Source organism: Mustela nivalis (genome assembly GCF_964662115.1).
Source record: "Mustela nivalis genome assembly, chromosome: 10".
In the NCBI taxonomy this organism is placed as follows: Eukaryota; Metazoa; Chordata; class Mammalia; order Carnivora; family Mustelidae; genus Mustela; species Mustela nivalis.
In genome coordinates this window covers 40129605-40150277 of record NC_139029.1, presented here as the reverse complement: position 1 = coordinate 40150277, position 20673 = coordinate 40129605, and the positions used below count along the sequence as shown (strand labels likewise).

Here is a 20673-nt window from a genome sequence, read left to right as displayed (position 1 = left end):
AAAGTTATTAGTATTTTAGCCATTTAAGCTTTTCTTTTCAAAGTGGTAATGTATATTTTTTATGAGGCTGATACATATCTTTTTTTTTTTTAAAGATTTTATTTATTTTTTGACAGAGAGAGATCACAAGTAGGCAGAGAGACAAGCAGAGAGAAAGAGAGAGAGAGAGAGAGAGAGGAGGAAGCAGGCTCCCTGCTGAGCAGACAGCCTGATGTGGGACTCGATCCCAGGACCCTGAGATCATGACCTGAGCTGAAGGCAGAGGCTTAACCCCCTGAGCCACCCAGGTGCCCCAGGCTGATACATATCTTTTTAAAGATACATTTATTTATTTTAGAGAGAGAGAGAGAGCACAAGTGGGAGGGGCAGAGGAAGAGGGAGAGAGAATCCCAAGCAGGCTCTGTGCTGAGTACAGAGCTCTAGCCCACAACTCTGAGATCACATCCTGAGCCAAAACCAAGAGTCTGATGCTCAACCGATTCTGCCACCTAGGCACCCCTCAGGGCGGTAATAGTAATATTACATAATCTCCTACTTATGTAGGAGTGTCTGAGTGTCTACTGTGTATTTTCTCTGAGAAAAATTCTTTGACCTGACCTTCCCAACAAGTCTGGATTAGGTATTCTTTCTCTGTGCTTGCAGAGCTGCTTGATCAGAAAACTGGATATATTGTATTGTGCATGTCTGCTTTCTCTCCTCTTCTTGACTTGAATATCCAATATTCTAGAGGGCAAGTTTCAGTTCTTATTTTTGTTTCTCTGTTGCTTAGGACAGTGTCTGACAAAGTAGGTGCTCAATATGTCTTTCTTAAAAAAAAAAAAAATGAGCGCACTGAAGAAAATCAGGAACTCAGAAGGAAAAGAAATTAATTTTTTAAAACAGATTTTTATTTATTTATTTGACAGAGAGAAACGCAGTAAGAGAGGGAGCACAAGTAGGGGGAGTGAGAAAGGGAGAAGCAGGCTTCCTGCTGTGCAGGGAGCCTGATGCGGGGTTTGATCCCAGGATCCTGGGATCATGACCTGAGCCAAAGGCAGACGCTTAATGACTGAACCACTCAGGTGCCCTAGAAATTAAAATCTTACTAGCATATTATTATTTTAAAGGTTTTATTTATTTATTTGAGAGAGAGAGCGAGAGAATGAGAGAGAGAGAGCGTGAGTGGGGAGAGGGTCAGAGGAAGAAGCAGAACTCCCTGCTGACCAGGGAGCCCAATAGGAGACTCCAACCTGGGACTCTAGGATCATGACCTGAGCTGAAGGCAGTTGCTTAACCAACTGACCCACCCAGGTGCCCTATCAGCATATTATTTTGATTTAATTAGAGCTTCAGAAAATTTAACAGGACAAAGACAATTGGTAGTTTATGAGATAACAACTGAAAAACCTCAAGAAATGTTGAGTGATGCTAATCATTAATTCCAGGAAGCTCGGGGAATTCCACACAAGAAACTTAAAAAGAAAGCGGGTAGACATTATATACATTATAAGGATATTTGATGACATTACAAAAAAACTAAAACAAAAAACAAAACAAAAAAAACCACCTTTTTAAAAGCAGTTGTAGTAGATTTTTGCTTAGTTGAAGTTGTAATAATAATGAGATTTACCTTTACTCCTGAATAAACCAAAGGAAAAAAGGGATAAAAATAGCTAGGAATGGTTTTCAGGCAGTGAATGGAAAACAAATGAGATTAGTCCAACAATTACTCTATAGTTTGAGAGAGTTTCCATACTGCATTATAGGAAGGGGAACCCAGTACACTCCCAGAGTTGTGGAGATGAACTTGAGTCCAGGGAATCCAGGGTGGCTAGAGTTTGTAGGACAGGATAATAAAAAAGAGAAAGTTATACAGAAAGAAATCTATAGATAAAAAGACAGTACCTTCAGAGTATTCAGCATAGTACTGATTGGTACATGCATGTGAGAAAGCTGCCTGAAGCCAGGGAAAGAATCATCTGAAGAAATTAGAATAGTGCTTGATCCTTACATAGGGCTGAGAATAGTACCTTCCCACTATTCAGACTGAAAAACTTGTACTTCATGGGCATTGAGTAGAGTGCCCAACAGGATCTTTTTTCAGGAGTGGGGAATATATAGAAACTAAATGCAGTCTGATCCCAATAAAGACTTTATTTTTATTTTTTTTAAACTAATTTTTTAAAAAAGATTTTATTTATTTATTTGACAGAGATCACAAGCAGGCAGAGAGGCAGGCAGAAAGAGAGGAAGGGAAACAGGCTCCCCGCGGAGCAGAGAGCCCAATGTGGGGCTCAATCCCAGGACCCTGGGATCATAACCTGTGCCGAAGGCAGAGACTTTAACCCACTGAGCCACCCAGGTGTCCCCAACTAAAGAATTTTTAAAGGCAGGACCCAAAAGGACTATTTCCAGGGTTTTATGTTGTTATAGAACAAAGCTTGAGGGTATATTCAGAAATAGAAAATATCTGTCACCACAAAAAGTTCACATTGTCTGGCATTCAAAGATAGTAAGGCCAAAGCAGGAAAATACATACCACAATAAGGAGAAAAATCAGCCAATCAAAACTACCTTGAATTGACAGAAAAGAATTAGCAGAGGAGGACATCAAGGCAGATAGCTATATTCCTGATATTCTAAAAATATAAAGAGACATGGAAGATACAAAAAAGATTAAAGCTGAACTTACAAGAATGAAAACTACAGTGTCTAAGATGAAAAATACACTGAATGGGACTAATGGTAGATCAGACCTTACAAAAGAAAAGGTTAGTGAACTTGAACATATAACAATGGAAAACATCCAAAATGAATTGGAAAGAAAAAAAGAACTTGAAAAAAAGAAAGAAAGGGTCACGTTTGAGCTCTGGGATAATTTTGATAATATGTGTACCAGTTCTGCACATATTTCAGGGCACTGAAGAGTAAGAACTTCCTAATTTCAGTACATGAGTCCCACATTACTCTCATACCAAAACCAGAAAAAGATTCTACAATAAAAGAAAACTTCAGACTATATGTTCTGGATATTAATCCCTTATCATATATGTGATTTGCAAATATATTCCCCTTTCTGTGGGTTGCCTTTTTACTCTATTAATAGTGTTGTTTAATGCACAGAATTTTAATTTTTTTTAAAGGTTTTATTTATTTATAATTAGTGGGATAGCCCAAACAAGCATGAGTAGGGGCAGGGACAGAGGGAAGGTGAGAATCTCAAGCATACTCTGAACTGAGCTCGGAGCCTGATGTGGGACTTGATCCCATGACCCTGAGATCATGATCTGAGCCGAAATCAAGAGTTGGACGCTTAATCCACTGAGCCACCCAAGTGCCCCCCAGAGGTTTACTTTTCATAAATTCCAATTTGTCTGATTTTTTTTTGTTGTTTGTGGGTTTTTTTGTTTCATAGCTAAGAAATCACTGCCAAATCTAGTGTCATGAAGCTTTTTTCTTCTAAGAGTTTATAATTTTTCTCTTACATTTAGGTCTTTGATCCATTTTGAGTTAATTTTTGTATATGGGTGTAAGATAAGGGTCCATTTTGCATGTGGGTATCCAGTTTTCCTTTCACCATTTGTTGAAAAGACAGTCCATTGCCATTGAATGATTTTGACACCCTTATTAAAAATCATTTGACCATAATGAGTTGGTTATGTGTTTTATTCCTTTGGCCTATACATCTGTCTTTATGCCAGTACCATAATGTCTTGAATACTATTGCTCTGCGTAAGAAGTTTCAAAATCAGGAAATGTGAATTTCTGACTCTTTTCTATTTCAAGATTGTTTTGGTTATTTTGGGTCCCTTGAGATTCCATGTTAATTTTAGGATTAATTTTCCCATTTCTGCAAATAGGGATTAAAGGAATTTTGATGGGATTGCATTGAATCTGTAGATTGCTTTGAGTAGTATTGATATCTTAACAATATTAAGCTTGCCCATCCATGAACATGGGATATCTTTCTGTTTCTTCATGTCTTCTTTCATTTCTTTAAGCAGTGTTTTGTTGTTTTCATTGTACAAGTCATTCATCTCTTTAAGGTAATTTCTAAGTATTTTATTCTTTTGGGGACTGTTTTAAATTGTTTTCGTAATTTCCTTTTCAGATTGGTTGTTGTTAGTGTCTAGAAGTGCAACTGTTTTTTTTTGTGTTGATGTGTGTCCTGCTACTTTACTGAATTTAGTTCATTAGATCTAATTTTTTGTGTGTGTCTGGCATCTTTAGGGTTTTTTACGTATTAGATTATTATCTGTGAATAGAGATTATTTTATTTCTTCCTGTTCAAGTTCATTGCCTCTCATTTCTTTGTGGCTAACACTTCTCTAATATATTGAATAGAAGTGGTGAAAATGGGCATTCTTGACTCAATACTGACTTTAGAGGAAAAACTTTCACAGCCTTTAACCACTAACTGTAATGTAAGCTGTGGTTTTTTCAAATATGTCTTTATTATGTTGAGGTAGTTTCTTTTTATTCCTAGTTCGGTATTTTGTTTTGTTTTGTTTTGTTTTTGACCACAAAAGGATGTTTAATTTTGTTGAATGCTTTTTATGCATTGATCAAGATAAAAAATTTTTTCCTCTCATTTTGTTAAGGTGATGATTACATTGATTATTGTATGTTGAACCATTGTTGCATTCCAGGAATAAATTGTACTTGTCATGATGTATAATCTATTTAATTTGCCGAATTTGGTTTGCTGGTATTCTGTTGAGGATTAATTGAAAGTTTTTTTTTTTTTTTTAAGATTTTATTTATTTCTTTGACAGAGACAGATCACAAGTAGGCAGAGAGGCAGGCAGAGAGAGAGGGGGAAGCAGGCTCCCTGCCGAGCAGAGAGCCCGATGAGGGGCTCAATCCCAGGACCCTGAGATCATGATCTGAGCCAAAGGCAGAGGCTTTAACCCACTGAGCCACCCAGGCACCTCTGAAAGTTTTAAAGTAGAAGACTAACTGGTGGAAGTAAGGGGCATAGAATGAAGGGGCAGAGTCTGGAAATAGGAGGCTCATTAGGAGATTCTTCCTTCTTGGGCACTATTTCCCAGCCTAAACTGATTGTTTCCAGAACTTACCTCATCTCTGCAGAACCATTTATTTACTCAGGTGCTTCGGACAAGCACCTTTGATTTATCTCTCTGATTTACATCCCCCATTCAAACCATTAACAAATTGTATAGAATTTACCTTCAAAACATTATGTATTCCCAATTTAGTCATTTGTCACACACACTCTTCTTTCTGTTTGGGCTTTTTCTTCTTCTTCTTCTTCTTCTTTTTATTATTTATTTTTTTTTTTTGGTAATCTCTGTGCCCAGTGTGGGGCTCAGACTTATGACTTTGAACTCAAGAGTTACATGCTCTACTGACTGAGCTGGCTAGGCCCTCGTACTCTTTCTGTTTTAGTTTGTGCTACCACTGTCTCTCACCTGGACTATTTCCAACTTAGCCCTCCTTCCTGCCCCCATACTATAGTCTGTTATTCTTTATTTATCAGCAAGGATTGTTCTTTTAAAATATGTCATATAATGTTACTTTCTGGTATAGCCCCTCTTTGGCTTCTCAACTTAGAATAAAATGTAAGTCTTTACCAATTTACTTAAGGTCATATGATATTTAGCTTCCAGTTAACTTTTCAACCGTATCACCTTCTAGTCACCCTTTTGTTAACCCTTTAGCCACATTGACCTCTTCAAATAACATTAGGTACTTTCTTGCCTTAAGTTTCTGAATTTACTGTTCTCTGTATCTGAAATGCTTTTCCCACTGAAATTTAAATGTCTCTCTCTTTCATTTTTAGGTTTCTGCTAAACATTACCTGTTTAGAGGGACCTTCTTTGTCCACTCTATGCTAAAATAATAACCCTTGCCCATCAGTGTGTAGTCGTACCTGTTTGATTTTCTTCATAGCTTTTCCTGACATGATAGTATACATTTATTTATCTGTTTCTATTTTCTCTAACTAGAATTAAGTTACATAGGGCAGAGACTTCATTGAGCACACTTATGACAGGATATATGAGGATGATCATTGATAGAAGGATATCAGTGAGACTGTTAGATGGAACAGCATCCTAAAGGAAATAGGATAGGCTTATTAATAACATAGGTAGAGGAGTATGTTCATCGACTCTCTTTTATCTTTATTTCCATGACAGCTTAGCAATATAATTCAGAGAATTTTTTGGTATTAAGTGTGTAGCTATTAGTACCTATTAGGATGAATCCTAAAAAAATAGATCTTAGAACTTCAGATACTCATCCAAGATTTAGATTATAATTAAGATTGCAGAAATATTCACAGAAATTTATAAAAATGAGGTTGTCTTACCCCCTATGTTTGATATAGTTTACCTTTATCTTAGGTAAACTTTATGTTGAGACTAAATATGGTAACACTGAATAAAATTAGAAATAGAGTGAAGTCTTTGTTTAACTATATTATGGGTAGCAGAGAAGAGAGAATAAGCCACTTTTGATTTTTAGAATTGTTGAGAGCTGCATGCCTCAAAAAAGTAAGAGAATGTCTCTTGACTGAAATGTGGGGTATAGAAAATGCCATTATTATAACATTAAAGAAATGGTATGATCCCAGTTATGGTAAAAAAAAAAAAATAAAATAAAATAAAATAAAATAAAATAAAATAAAATAAAATAAAGGAAGGGGTGCCTGAATGGCTCAGTTGGTTAAGTGCCTGACTTGATTTTGACTTAGGTCATGATCTCAGGGTCCTGGGATTGAGCCCCATCTCGGGCTCTGGGGAGTCTGTTTCTCCCTTGGCCCTTCCCCTTTCCTGTTCTCTCTCTCTCAGAAAATAAAATATTAAAAAAAAAAAAAAAAAGGAAATCGTATGTATTAGATTGTGGATGATTTTCTTTGTATTTTCCTGTGTTTTATGTAACTCTTGCAATTAGCATGTATTTCTTTAAAAATCAGGAAAAAATTAATCTTTAAAAATTGTATATATATAATTTACTTGGTCCTCTTTAGTTTTTGGTTTTAAATTGGCTTTCAGACTTTTAGTGAAATCAAGGGTTTTGGGGAACATTTGGCTTAGCATTGGAGAAAATGAAAGAAATCAATTTTAAATGGTAGGCAATATAACAAATGTGATGAAGTGTCTAGGATATTTTCCTGTGACCATTTAATATGCAGATGAGAGAGGATTCAAGACTTTCTGCTACATCTTTGTTGTAATAAAATTATCCGCAAAATTAACAGCCAAGTGTTGTACTTAAATTATTTTGGCTTTGATGTAGAATTTCAGAATTTATGCAAACAGAAGAACAAATTTTTATTTTTTTAATGTTTAATAGGAACCTGTCCCAAAGCACCCCTCAATCTTCCAATACTTTGTCACAAAGGAAGGGATTTCTGTCTTGTTCACTTCCTTATCCTAGTTATCTTGAATCAGGCATGTAGAAGGTGAATATTTGTTGAGTTAATACATTTGTTTAGTCTTTTATCCTAAGTGTAAGGACATTAAAATAGAAAAGATTTTTTATGGTGTTGTTAAATATTACACTAATAGGAAAAACAGGAAGAAAGTGAGCTTCGTTCTCTGCCACCTCCTACTCCTGGCCACTTGGCTGCTTTAAGTGTTGCAGTTATTGAACTAGCAAAAGAACATGGAATAACAGATGATGACCTCAGAGTCCGTCAGGAAATTGTGGAGGAAATGTCAAAGATTATAACAACGTTTTTACCAGGTACAAATATACTTCATGCTTAATTTTTAAAATCGTACAACTCTTCCCTTTGCTTCCTGTTGGCTTTACTTGTGTAAATTTCTTTGTTTTCCTATCTCTTTGTTTCTCTATCTTAAAAGCAGATGAATTTAATTATTTTTTAAGTGATTTTTTGGGAAGGAGATATTTCAGGAAAGGAAAATGGGGAGTTACGAACATAATTTTTGTAATAAAGAATTTTTAAATGTCAGATTCAGGAAAACTTCTTAAAGGTCTTATGTTTAATATTTTTAGTATTTCTGACTTCTGAATGGACATTATAGTTATATTATTTTGAGTATATACATTCTAGCCAGTCATAGAATAAGAGTCTTATTGGCCTGATGGTGGGGAAAAATTAATTTAAGTGGGGTCATTAGAAGTAAAATTTGCACTTTTATTTCTTTTTGACTTTGCTCTTTCTTTATAGAAAGCTTATGTTTTTGGTGTAAGTGAGAGTTGTGCCAGGTTTATTACAGACGTTTATATAAAGATTATATTTGTTTAGCCCTTATAATTTTTTACATCAATATTGAATTTAAATAAATATCTATTAAATAAGACTCATTTCTCAACCACCAAAGGGATATTGAGCATTTGACAAATTATGGTTTTATATAGAGCAATTGTGAGATTTTAAGAAAGAATGTAAAATTGAAATTTGGAAATGGAAGACATTTTCATTTCTCTTTCTTATTTCTGTTATAATGTGGCTTTCTATAAAAAAAATTGAATACTAATTTAAATTATATGCAGAAGTAATTTAGTATTGGGGCACCTAGCTGGCTCGGTTGAAAGAACGTGTGCCTCTTGATCTTGGGGTTGTGGGGTAAAGCCCCATGTAGGGTATAGTGATTATTTAAATAACTTAAGATACCTAAAAAAGATGCCTAAAAATTTCTATCTTAAAAATAGAAATGAAATTTTTATGATTTTAATGACTTCAGTGACATTCAGATGTTTTGTGAACTTGAAAAGTAGACTTTTATATATACAAATGAGTATGAGCTCACATTTTCTAAGAAACTGCACCTGCCTGCCCCAGTAGTTCCAATCATGTTATTTTTCAACTTGCCCTCTGGTGAGAACCTTTAAAAATTTTTGAAATAATATATTCGACTGTCCGAAAAAGATGTAGGTTGTATGTTACTATTCCTATATATTTTGGTCTGTGAATTTCTTCAGAACTACAGGATTTTGTGTTTTTTTTTTTAATTTTTTAAAAATATTTTATTTATTTGACAGAGTTCACAAGTAGGTAGAAAGGCAGGCAGAGAGAGAGGAGGAAGCAGGTTCCCCACTGAGCAGAGAGATCCCAATATGGGGCTCGATCCCAGGATGCTGAGATCATGACCTGAGTCGAAGGCAGAGGCTTTAACCCACTGAGCCACCCAGGCGCCCCAGGATTTTGTTTTTTTGTTCAAGTGATTAGGCTTCTGTTTGAATTTTTAAAGAATGTTGGCATTGAATGTCTGTGATCCCTTTACTGTTTTAGTGCTCTTACGTAAATATAAGTATCTAAAAATAAATAAATGTAGTTTATGACAGTAGCTGTACCTAGGTTAGTACATTCTTTACTGTTACATATTAAATGTTAAACATACGTCTGGTCATTCCTAAATGAACTGTTCTAAAATTTTGTTTAAACACTGGACTTTTATAAGTAATTTCTTCCATCTTTGTCCCTGACCCTCATAATCGAGAAACATTTTTATTATCTTGTTAGATCAATTAGAAAGGATGTCATTCTTCTCTAAATGTTGTAACTAGAATTGGAAGACATGAAATTAAAATATATGCATTTTTCCTACCATTGTTTTAAAAATTTTCCCATTTGTACTCTATTTCATGCTTTGATATTTTTTCCTTTATTTCCAGAGTGTTCACTTAGGTTGTATGGCTCATCTCTGACTAAGTTTGCTCTGAAAAATAGTGATGTTAATATAGATATAAAATTTCCTCCCAGGGTAAGTAATTAGAAAAATCTTTTTCTATGTGATTCTTTTTTTTTTTTTTTTTTTTAAAGATTTTATTTATTCTTCAGAGAGAGAGGGGGAGAGAGCGAGCACAGGCAGACAGAATGGCAGGCAGAGGCTGAGGGAGAAGCAGGCTCCCTGCTGAGCAAGGAGCCCGATGTGGGACTCGATCCCAGGACACTGGGATCATGACCTGAGCCGAAGGCAGCTGCTTAACCAACTGAGCCATCCAGGCGTCCCTTCTATGTGATTCTTAACTAGTACTTGGTATTTTGGGGGACTGGAATACTGGTTTGTAGAGTGTTACTGTCATAATTAAAGGTTGCTTTTGGAAACTATTAAGTGTTAGACATAGGTGGAATAAAGAAATAAGGGAGAGGAAAAGGAAAGCAGAGGAATACAGTAAAAAATGAAAATGCTTATACATGTTTGATTTTGTTGAACAGTTATTGCTTGTAAGCAGTATAGAAAGTGAAAAGAGTTTTGAAATCATACATCTGTGTTCAAATCTTGGCTGCAGCAAGGCAGTTACTTTCTGAGACTCAGTTTTTTAATTTACAAAACGGGGATAATAACTTTTTATTACATGACATGCTGTATACCAGGCATTTTTGGGTAGTGTGTGGTACATCGTGGGTACTTTTGAAATAAGTAGTAACTAGCACAAATAATACTACTTATTTATTGATGTATGAGACATTTAAAATGATCGGTTGATGTGTGTTACTGATTTTTTTTGAATGATACTCAAAGTGGATTGATTTAGGTGAAAATTTGATGTTTTAATTTTCATCTGATACAGTCATTTACTTAAAATTAGCATGTGATTATTAAATAGTTAAAAATAGCTGCAAAGTACATATAACACTAAGAATTTGACAAGCTTGTTAAAGTAGTATTTAATCTATGCCTTTTGACCATGCTGCCAGTAACAGTATCTCTTAAATTTCCTATCTCAACAACTTCTCTTTAACAATAATTTGGTAAACTAATTTCTTTTCCATTTGTTTTACTGTGAAATTCCAGAATCTTTTCTCATTCTAAGATGGAATAATAGTACTCCATTATTTATTAGATTCTACTGCCATGAACAATATTTGTTAATATAAAACTCCATTCTTTTTTCGTTATTTTAAGATACAGAGCATGATTTTATTTAAATATTTAATGAAATTGAGTTCTCCCTAAAGTATGCAATTTGAACTATGAAAGTAGTATATTGATTTGATTTGAAATCTTTTAGATGAATCATCCAGATCTTCTGATACAAGTGCTTGGGATTTTAAAAAAAAGTGGTGAGTTTCTTTTTTAATTTGTCTTTCTAAAGAAAATTCTTTAAGGGTGCATGGAATGTATTATTTATATATGACTAACCAAGTTCAAATAACACTCATAGCATATTTGAGTCATTATATTACATAAAGTTTTATATTTGTTGAGTAGGTGTGCTACAAAATTTATATGTCATTAGATCAAAAGTATATTTAAAGCTGATATGTAAAAAAGTACTGCCTTGGGGCACCTGGGTGGCTCAGTGGGTTAAGCCTCTGCCTTCGGCTCGGGTCATGATCCCAAAGTCCTGGGATCGAGCCCCGCATCGGGCTCTCTGCTCAGTGGGGAGCCTGCTTCCCTTCTGCTCTCTCTGCCTGCCTCTCTGCCTACTTGTGATCTCTCTCTGTCAAATAAATAAATAAAATCTTTTCTTTTTTTGATATATTTTTTTTTTTGTCTTTTAAAATTTTCTTAAAAAATTTTTTTTTAAAGATTTTATTTATTTATTTGACAGACAGAGATCACAAATAGGCAGAGAGGCAGGCAGAGAGAGATGGAGAGGGAAGCAGGCTCCCCCATGAGCAGAGAGCCCGATGCGGGACTCGATCCCAGGACCTGGAGATCATGACCTGAGCCGAAGGCAGCGGCTTAACCCACTGAGCCACCCAGGCGCCCTCTTTTAAAATTTTTTTATTTTTTATGAACATATAATGTATTTTTATCCCCAGGGGTACAGGCTGTGAATCGCCAGGTTTATACACTTCACAGCACTCACCATAGTACATACCCTCCCCAACTGTCAATAACCCTATCCCCCTCTCCCAAACCCCCTCTCCCCAGCAACCCTCAATTTGTTTTGTGAGATTAAGAGTAACTTATGGGTTGTCTCCCTCCCAATCCCATCTTGTTTCCTTCATTCTTCTACCCCTTAACCTCCCATGTTGCATCTCTACTTCCTCATATCAGGCAGATCATATGATAGTTGTCTTTCTCCGCTTGACTTATTTCGCTAAGCATGATACCCTCTAGTTCCATCCACGTCGTCGCAAATGGCAAGATTTCATTTCCTTTGAAGGCAGCATAGTATTCCATTGTGTATATGTACTACATCTTCTTTATCCATTCATCTGTTGATGGACATCTAGGTTCTTTCCATAGTTTGGCTATTGTAGACATTGCTGCTATAAACATTCGGGTGCACGTGCCCCTTCGGATCACTATGTTTGTATCTTTAGGGTAAATACCCAGTAGTGCAGTGGCTGGGTCATAGGGTAGTTCTGTTTTCAACATTTTGAGGAACCTCCATGCTGTTTTCCAGAGTGCTTGCACCAACTTGCATTCCCACCAACAGTGTAAGAGGGTTCCCCTTTCTCCATATCCTCAGCAGCATCTGTCATTTCCTGACTTGTTAATTTTAGCCATTCTGACCGCTGTGAGGTGATATCTCATTGTGGTTTTGATTTGTATTTCCCTGATGCCAAGTGATGTGGAGCACTTTTTCATTTGTCTGTTGGCCATCTGGATGTCTTCTTTGCAGAAATGTCTGTTCATGTCTTCTGCCCATTTCTTGATTGGATTATTTGTTCTTTGGGTGTTGAGTTTGCTAAGTTCTTTATAGATTTTGGACACTAGTCCTTTATCTGATATGTCGTTTGCAAATATCTTCTCCCATTCTGTCAGTTGTCTTTTGGTTTTGTTAACTGTTTCCTTTGCTGTGCAAAATATTTTGATCTTGACGAAATCCCAATAGTTCATTTTTGTCTTTGCTTTCCTTGCCTTTGGTGATGTTCCTAGGAAGATGTTGCTGCGGCTGAGGTCGAACAGGTTGCTTCCTGTGTTCTCCTCAAGGATTTTGATGGATTCCTTTCTCACATTGAGGTCCTTTATCCATTTTGAGAATGTTTCCGTGTGTGGTGTAAGGAAATGGTCCAATTTCATTTTTCTGCATGTGGCTGTCCAATTTTCCCAACACCATTTGTTGAAGAGACTGTCTTTTTTCCATTGGACATTCTTTCCTGCTTTGTCGAAGATTAGTTACCATAGAGATGAGGGTCTATTTCTGGGCTTTCTTTCTGTTCCATTGTTCTGTGTGTCTGTTTTTGTGCCAGTACCATGCTGTCTTGATGATGACAGCTTTGTAATAGAGCTTGAAGTCCGGAATTGTGATGCCACCAACGTTGGCTTTCTTTTTCAATATCCCTTTGGCTATTCGAGGTCTTTTCTGGTTCCATATAAATTTTAGAATTATTTGTTCCATTTCTTTGAAAAAGATGGCTAAATGTGTAGATTGCTTTAGGTAGCATAGACATTTTCACAATATTTATTCTTCCAATCCAGGAGCATGGAACATTTTTCCTTTTCTTTGTGTCTTTCTCAATTCTTTCATGAGTACTTTATAGTTTTCTGAGTATAGATTCTGTGCCTCTTTGGTTAGGTTTATTCCTAGCTATCTTATGGTTTTGGGTGCAATTGTAAATGGGATTGACTCCTTCCTTTCTCTTTCTTCTGTCTTGTTGTTGGTGTAGAGAAATGCAACTGATTTCCGTGCACTGATTTCATATCCTGACATTTTACTGAATTCCTGTACAAGTTCTAGCAGTTTTGGCGTGGAGTCTTTTGGGTTTTCCACATATAGTATCATATCATCTGCAAAGAGTGATAGTTTGACTTCTTCTTTACCGATTTGGATGCCTTTAATTTCCTTTTGTTGTCTGATTGCTGAGGCTAGGACCTCTAGTACTATGTTGAATAGCAGTGGTGATAATGGACATCCTTGCCGTGTTCCTGACCTTAGCGGAAAAGTTTTCAGTTTTTCTCCATTGAGAATGATATTTGCGGTGGGTTTTTCATAAATGGCTTTGATAATATTGAGGTATGTGCCCTCTATCCCTACACTTTGAAGAGTTTTGATCAGGAAGGGATGCTGTACTTTGTCAAATGCTTTTTCAGCATCTATTGAGAGTATCATATGGTTCTTGTTCTTTCTTTTATTGATGTGTTGTATCACATTGATTGATTTGCGGATGTTGAACCAACCTTGAAGCCCTGGAATAAATCCCACTTGGTCGTGGTGAATAATCCTTTTAATGTACTGTTGAATCCTGTTGGCTAGTATTTTGGTGAGAATTTTCGCATCTGTGTTCATCAAGGATATTGGTCTATAGCTCTCTTTTTTGATGGTTTTCAAAACCTTGTCTGGTTTTGGGATCAGGGTGATGCTGGCCTCATAAAATGAGTTGGGAAGTTTTCCTTCCATTTCTATTTTTTGGAACAGTTTCAGGAGAATAGGAATTAGTTCTTCTTTAAATGTTTGGTAGAATTCCCCCGGGAAGCTGTCTGCCCCTGGGCTTTTGTTTGTTTGGAGATTTTTTTTTTTAAAGATTTTATTTATTTATTTGACAGAGAGAAATCACAAGTAGATGGAGAGCCAGGCAGAGAGAGAGAGAGAGAGGGAAGCAGGCTCTCTGCTGAGCAGAGAGCCCGATGTGGGACTCGATCCCATGACCCTGAGATCATGACCTGAGCCGAAGGCAGCGGCTTAACCCACTGAGCCACCCAGGCGCCCTGTTTGGAGATTTTTGATGACTGTTTCAATCTCCTTACTGGTTATGGGTCTGTTCAGGCTTTCTATTTCTTCCTGGTTCAGTTGAGGTAGTTTATATGTTTCTAGGAATGCATCCATTTCTTCCAGATTGTCAAATTTGTTGGCGTAGAGTTGCTCATAGTATGTTCTTATAATTGTTTGTATTTCTTTGGTGTTAGTTGTGATCTCTCCTCTTTCATTCATGATTTTATTTATTTGGGTCCTTTCTCTTTTCTTTTTGATAAGTCTGGCCAGGGGTTTATCAATTTTATTAATTCTTTCAAAGAACCAGCTTCTAGTTTCGTTGATTTGTTCTGTTGTTTTTTTGGCTTCTATTTCATTGATTTCTGCTCTGATCTTCATGATTTCTCTTCTCCTGCTGGGTTTACGGTTTCTTTCTTGTTCTTTCTCCAGCTCCTTTAGGTGTAGGGTTAGGTTGTGTAACTGAGACCTTTCTTGTTTCTCGAGAAAGGCTTGTACCGCTCGCTATATATTTTCCTCTCAGGACTGCCTTTGCTGTGTCCCACAGATTTGGAACCGTTGTGTTTTCATTATCATTTGTTTCCATGAATTTTTTCAATTCTTCTTTAATTTCCTGGTTGACCCATTCATTCTTTAGAAGGATGCTGTTTAGTCTCCATGTATTTGGGTTCTTTCCAAATTTCCTCTTGTGATTGAGTTCTAGCTTCAGAGCATTGTGGTCTGAAAATATGCAGAGAATGATCCCAATCTTTTGATACCGGTTGAGACCTGATTTAGGACCCAGGATGTGATCTATTCTGGAGAATGTCCCATGTGCACTGTAGAAGAATGGGTATTCTGTTGCTTTGGGATGAAATGTTCTGAATATATCTGGGATGTCCATCTGGTCCAGGGTGTCATTTAAGGCCTTTATTTCCTTTTTGATCTTTTGCTTGGATGATCTGTCCATTTCAGTGAGGGGAGTGTTAAAGTCCCCTACTATTACTGTATTATTATCGATGTGTTTCTTTGATTTTGTTATTAATTGGTTTATATAGTTGGCTGCTCCCATGTTAGGGGCATAGATATTTAAAATTGTTAGATCTTCTTGTTGGACAGATCCTTTGAGTATGATATAGCATCCTTCCTCATCTCTTATAGTCTTTGGCTTAAAATCTAATTGATCTGATATAAGGATTGCCACCCCTGCTTTCTTCTGATTTCCATTAGCATGGTAAATTGTTTTCCACCCCCTCACTTTAAATCTGGAGGTGTCTTTGGGTCTGAAATGAGTTTCTTGTAGGCAACATATAGATGGGTTTTGTTTTTTTATCCATTCTGATACCCTCTGTCTTTTGATTGGGGCATTTAGCCCATTCACATTCAGGGTAACTATTGAGAGATATGAATTTAGTGCCATTGTATTGCCTGTAAGGTGACTCTTACTGTATATTGTCTCTGTTCCTTTCTGATCTACTACTTTTAGGCTCTCTCTTTGCTTAGAGGACACCTTTCAATATTTCCTGTAGAGCTGGTTTGGTGTTTGCAAATTCTTTCTGTTTTTGTTTGTCCTGGAAGCTTTTTATCTCTCCTCCTATTTCGAATGATAGCTTAGCTGGATATAGTATTCTTGGCTGCATGTTTTTCTCTTTTAGTGCTCTTATTATATCATGCCAGTTCTTTCTGGCCTTTCAGGTCTCTGTGGATAAGTCTGCTGCTAATGTAATATTTTTACCATTGTATGTTACAGACTTCTTTTCCCAGGCTGTTTTCAGGATTTTCTCTTTGTCACTAAGACTTGTAAATTTTACTAATAAGTGATGGGGTGTGGACCTATTCTTGTTGATTTTGAGGGCGGTTCTCTGTGCCTCCTGGATTTTGATGCTTGTTCCCTTTGCCATATTAGGGAAATTCTCTCCAATAATTCTCTCAAATATACCTTCTGCTCCCCTCTCTCTTCTTCTTCTGGAATCCCAATTATTCTAATATTGTTTCGTCTTATGGTGTCACTTATCTCTCGAATTCTCCCCTCGTGGTCCAGTAGCTTTTTGTCCCTCTTTTGCTCAGCTTCTTTATTCTCTGGCATTTGGTCTTCTATATCACTAATTCTTTCTTCTGCCTCATTTATCCCAGCAGTGAGAGCCTCCATTTTTTATTGCACCTCATTAATAGCTTTTTTGATTTCAACTTGTTTAGATTTTAGTTCTTTTATTTCTCCAGAAAGGGCTTTTATATCTCCTGAGAGGGTTTCTCTAATATCTTCCTTGCCTTTTTCGAGCCCAGCTAGAACCTTGAGAATCGTCATTCTGTACTCTATATCTGACATATTACCAATATCTGTATTGATTAGGTCCGTAGCCTTCGGTACTGCCTCTTGTTCTTTTTTTTGTGGTGAAGTTTTCTGCCTTGTCATTTTGTCCAGATAACAGTATATGAAGGAGCAAGTAAAATACTAAAAGGGTGACAAAGACCCCAGGAAAATATGCTTTAACCAAAGCAGAAGAGACCCCAAAGTGTGGGGGTGGGGAGAAGAAAGGGGATAAAAAGAGGTTCAGAAAAAAAAAGAAACAATTAAAATAAGAAAACGAGGGACGCCTGGGTGGCTCAGTTGGTTAAGCAGCTGCCTTCGGCTCAGGTCATGATCCCAGTGTCCTGGGATCGAGTCCCGCATTGGGCTCCTTGCTCCGCAGGGAGCCTGCTTCTCCCTCTGACTCTGCCTTCCACTCTGTCTGCCTGTACTTGCTCTCACTCACTCTCTCTCTGACAAATAAATAAATAAAATCTTAAAAAAAAAAATAAAATAAGAAAACGAATAAAGAAAAAATATAAAAAGGAACAATATATATATATATATTAGATTAACTAGTTAAAAAATGTTATAAAAGAAAAGGGTAAAAGGTAAAAAAAAATTTAGCAGAAGAAAAAAAAATTGAAAAAAAAAACAACAAATTAAATTAACTGCAAGACTAATGAATCATGGGGAGAAAGCCATGAGTTCATTGCTTTGCTTTCTCCTTCTCTGAAATTCCGCCGCTCTCCTTGGTATTAAACCTGCACTCCTTGGTAGCTGAACGTGGTCCTGGCTGGATTTCTTGTTGATCTTCTGGGGGAGGGGCGTGTTGTAGTGATTCTCAAGTGTCTTTGCCCCAGGCGAAATTGCACCGCTCTTACCAGGGCCTGGGCTGAGTAATATGCTCAGGTTCGCTTTCCGGAGCTTTTGTTCCCCGAACGTTTTCCGTACAGTTCAGGAGGATGGGAATGAAAATGGTGGCCTCCCAGTCTCTGGCCCAGAGGAGCGGAGAGCTCGAGGCCCCACTCCTCAGTGCGCCCTCAGAGAATAGTGCCCAATAACTCCAGTCTCCCTGGCATCCAGCCGTGCTCTGAGCTCACCCAGGCTGCGACCAGTTCAAGGTAACCCCGAGCTGAGAGCTCACTCCTTAGCTCTGTCTCTGTAGCTGGCTTCCCTCTTCTAATACTTGCAAGCTCTCTAACACTCAGACACCCCCGATCCTTCTGTGACCCTGGGGCCATGCTGACCCCGCGTGGGCTTCACCCCGGTTTAGCCTCTGGAGCGATGTCCCTCAGCTGAACAGACTTTTAAAACTCTCGATTTTATGCTCCGTTGCTCTGCTGCTTGCCTGGAGCCGGCCCCTCCCCCCACGGTCTATCTTCTCGTCGCTTTGGATTCACTTCTCCGCCAATCCTGCCTTTCAGAAAGTGGTTGATTTTATTTCTAAAATTGCTGTTCTTCTACTCTTCAATCTCCCATTGGATTTGTAGGTGTTTGCAATGTTTAGATAAGCTATCTAGCTGATTTCCTGCTACCTGATGTAGCCTCAGCCTGCTACTTCTCTGCCATCTTCCCAAGTCTAAGTAAAATCTTAAAAAAATTTTTTTTTAAAGTTTTTCATATCTGCCTTTTCTGTTTGGATTGTTTCTGGTGTAAAATGAACATTCATATAGGTAACAATACTTCTTAAAGTAAAATTTTTTAAAATTATGCCTGTCTTAAACCAGGTCATAGGTTTGTGGTACAATATGGAATATTATTTTGTTTTTTATTTACTGCTTTTCTTGTTAAAAGTAAATGCTTAAGAGCTGAGGATCTGGAACCAGACTTTCTGGCCTCAAATTTTAGTTCTGCCGCTTATTGGTTGTATCTTTTGGCAGATTATTTAAGTGTTAATATTTCAGTTTCCTCATCTGTAAAATGGCTATATATGCATATATATTTTTTACTATCCTTTTGATGAGAAGATTGTCATCAAACTCCACACGTGGCTCCCTGCTCAGCGGGAGGCCTGTTGCTCCCTCTCCCACTCCCCCTGCTTGTGTTCCCTCTCTCGCTGTCTCTCTGTCTATCAAATAAATAAATAAAATCTTAAAAAAATATTTGCATTTTGGCTTAGGAGAGACAGCTTATTGACTTTAGTCTTACGTGTCATTGACTTCATGGTTTTAAACTTTCTTTCTCTCTTCCTCTTTTTCCCCTCCCCCCGGCCATCAGTTTTTGTTTTTGTTTTTTTAAGATTTTATTTATTTATTTGACAGAGATCACAGATAGGCAGAAAGGCAGGCAGAGAGAGAGAGAGGAAGGGAAGCAGGCTCCCTGCTGACCTGATGCGGGGCTTGATCCCAGGACCTTGGGATCATGATCTGAGCCGAAGGCAGACTCTTTAACCCACTGAGCCACCCAGGTGCCTCATCCCCTGTCAGTTTTTTATTGTTAGCTTCTTGTTGCTTGTTTTCCTTAGGTTTTGTTTGTTTGTTGGTTGGGTTTTTGTTTTTGCGCTCAAAACATTTTATTTGGTCCAGTTAATGTTGTAAAGGGATTTTTAGTATCATTTTCTTTCTTAGTATTTGTTTGTTATTGCACAAAAACTCTGAAGCATATTACAGATAAGAGGTATACATAGAGCTTTTACTTCTTTAGAATCAGTGGATAATATCAACTTAGCAAATGTATTTTATTTATTTTTTAAAGATTTTATTTATCAGAGAGGGAGGTTGAGAGGGAGAGCACAAGCAGGGGCTATGGCAAGCAGAGGGAGAAGCAGGCTTCCTGCTGAGCAAAGAGCTGGACATGGGACTTGATTCTAGGTCTCTGGGATCATGACCTGAGACGAAGGCAGATGCTTAATTGAGCCACTGAGGCATCTTGTACATGTGTTTTATATACATGACTTAAATACATCTTAAGTCACGTAACATAGGCTTACAAAATTTAGTTTGATAAAAAAGATTATTGCTTTTTTTCTTTTTAAAAATTTTTAGTTTATTTTTTAATCTAAATTCAATTAAGATACAGTATATTATTTGTTTTAGAGGTAGAGTTCAGTGATTCATCAGTCTCATAGTGCTCATTACATCATGTGCCCAATGAAAGGATTAAGAAGATGTGGTATATATATACACACAGTGGAATACTACTCAACTCCCTTTATGCCTTCATTGTACTCCTTTAAGACTTCTGTCCTGTCATCTACAGGATTGAGTTGTTTATAGATTTGTTTTCTAAACCCTTAATTGAGCTCCTTGTGTCTCATTCATTGTTTTATCCACCATGCATAATATAATTCCTAGTATATAAGTCTTCAGCAGATAATTTTTTTTATAAGTTAATAATTCCAACAAGTATTCTTTAAACCTCAAATGAAATAGTATTAAAACATCTATTTTTATTAGACTAAATATTTATGACATGGTAACCTACCTGGGAGTTCTAGAGAAAGACTTCAGAGTGGAAGTATGCTTCACCCTCTTCTTCCTTAAGAGCTTTGATTTGACAGACCTTTCATATATTAACAGGAAATGGGGCCAGCAGAGTTAGTCTTTTACTTGCATAAATAATTTAAAAGAACTAAGTTGTCAGAGAATTGTAGATTCTCATTTCATGACTTCTTCGGAAGTAGAAGTAAGTGGTATTTGTTGTTTGCTGTATTTTTGAAGGTTTAATAACTGACTAGATTGTATACTTACTAGGAAATATTCAACCTTTTAGAGATGTTAAGTTCTTTCTTCTTAAGGTGATTATAATTTTTGGACAATATTTTGGACTATGCCTGTGGTTTGTGATATACAGCAAATGACACCAAGAGAGGTAAGGGATTCTGTTGGTTTGATGCTAATAATGAGAAGTGAATATTATCACAGAAGCAATGTGAGTGATTT

At 36.8% G+C, this 20673-nt stretch overlaps 1 protein-coding gene across 36 annotated transcripts in view; it reads left to right on the top strand.

Annotated features, from left to right (window-relative positions):
- The window catches only part of TUT4 (terminal uridylyl transferase 4), a 199669-nt gene that overhangs the window by 121998 nt on the left and 56998 nt on the right, over positions 1-20673 (top strand). For all 36 annotated transcript variants that reach the window (XR_014299950.1, XR_014299951.1, XR_014299952.1 and 33 more), the window contains 3 exons: positions 7515-7692; positions 9589-9677; positions 10930-10981. Coding sequence is in view for 29 of the 36 variants with exons in the window: in XM_082688377.1 (XP_082544503.1) it covers positions 7515-7692; positions 9589-9677; positions 10930-10981 (319 nt within the window). In the remaining 7 variants the exon portion in view is untranslated. The remainder of the gene's footprint in view (positions 1-7514; positions 7693-9588; positions 9678-10929; positions 10982-20673) is intronic.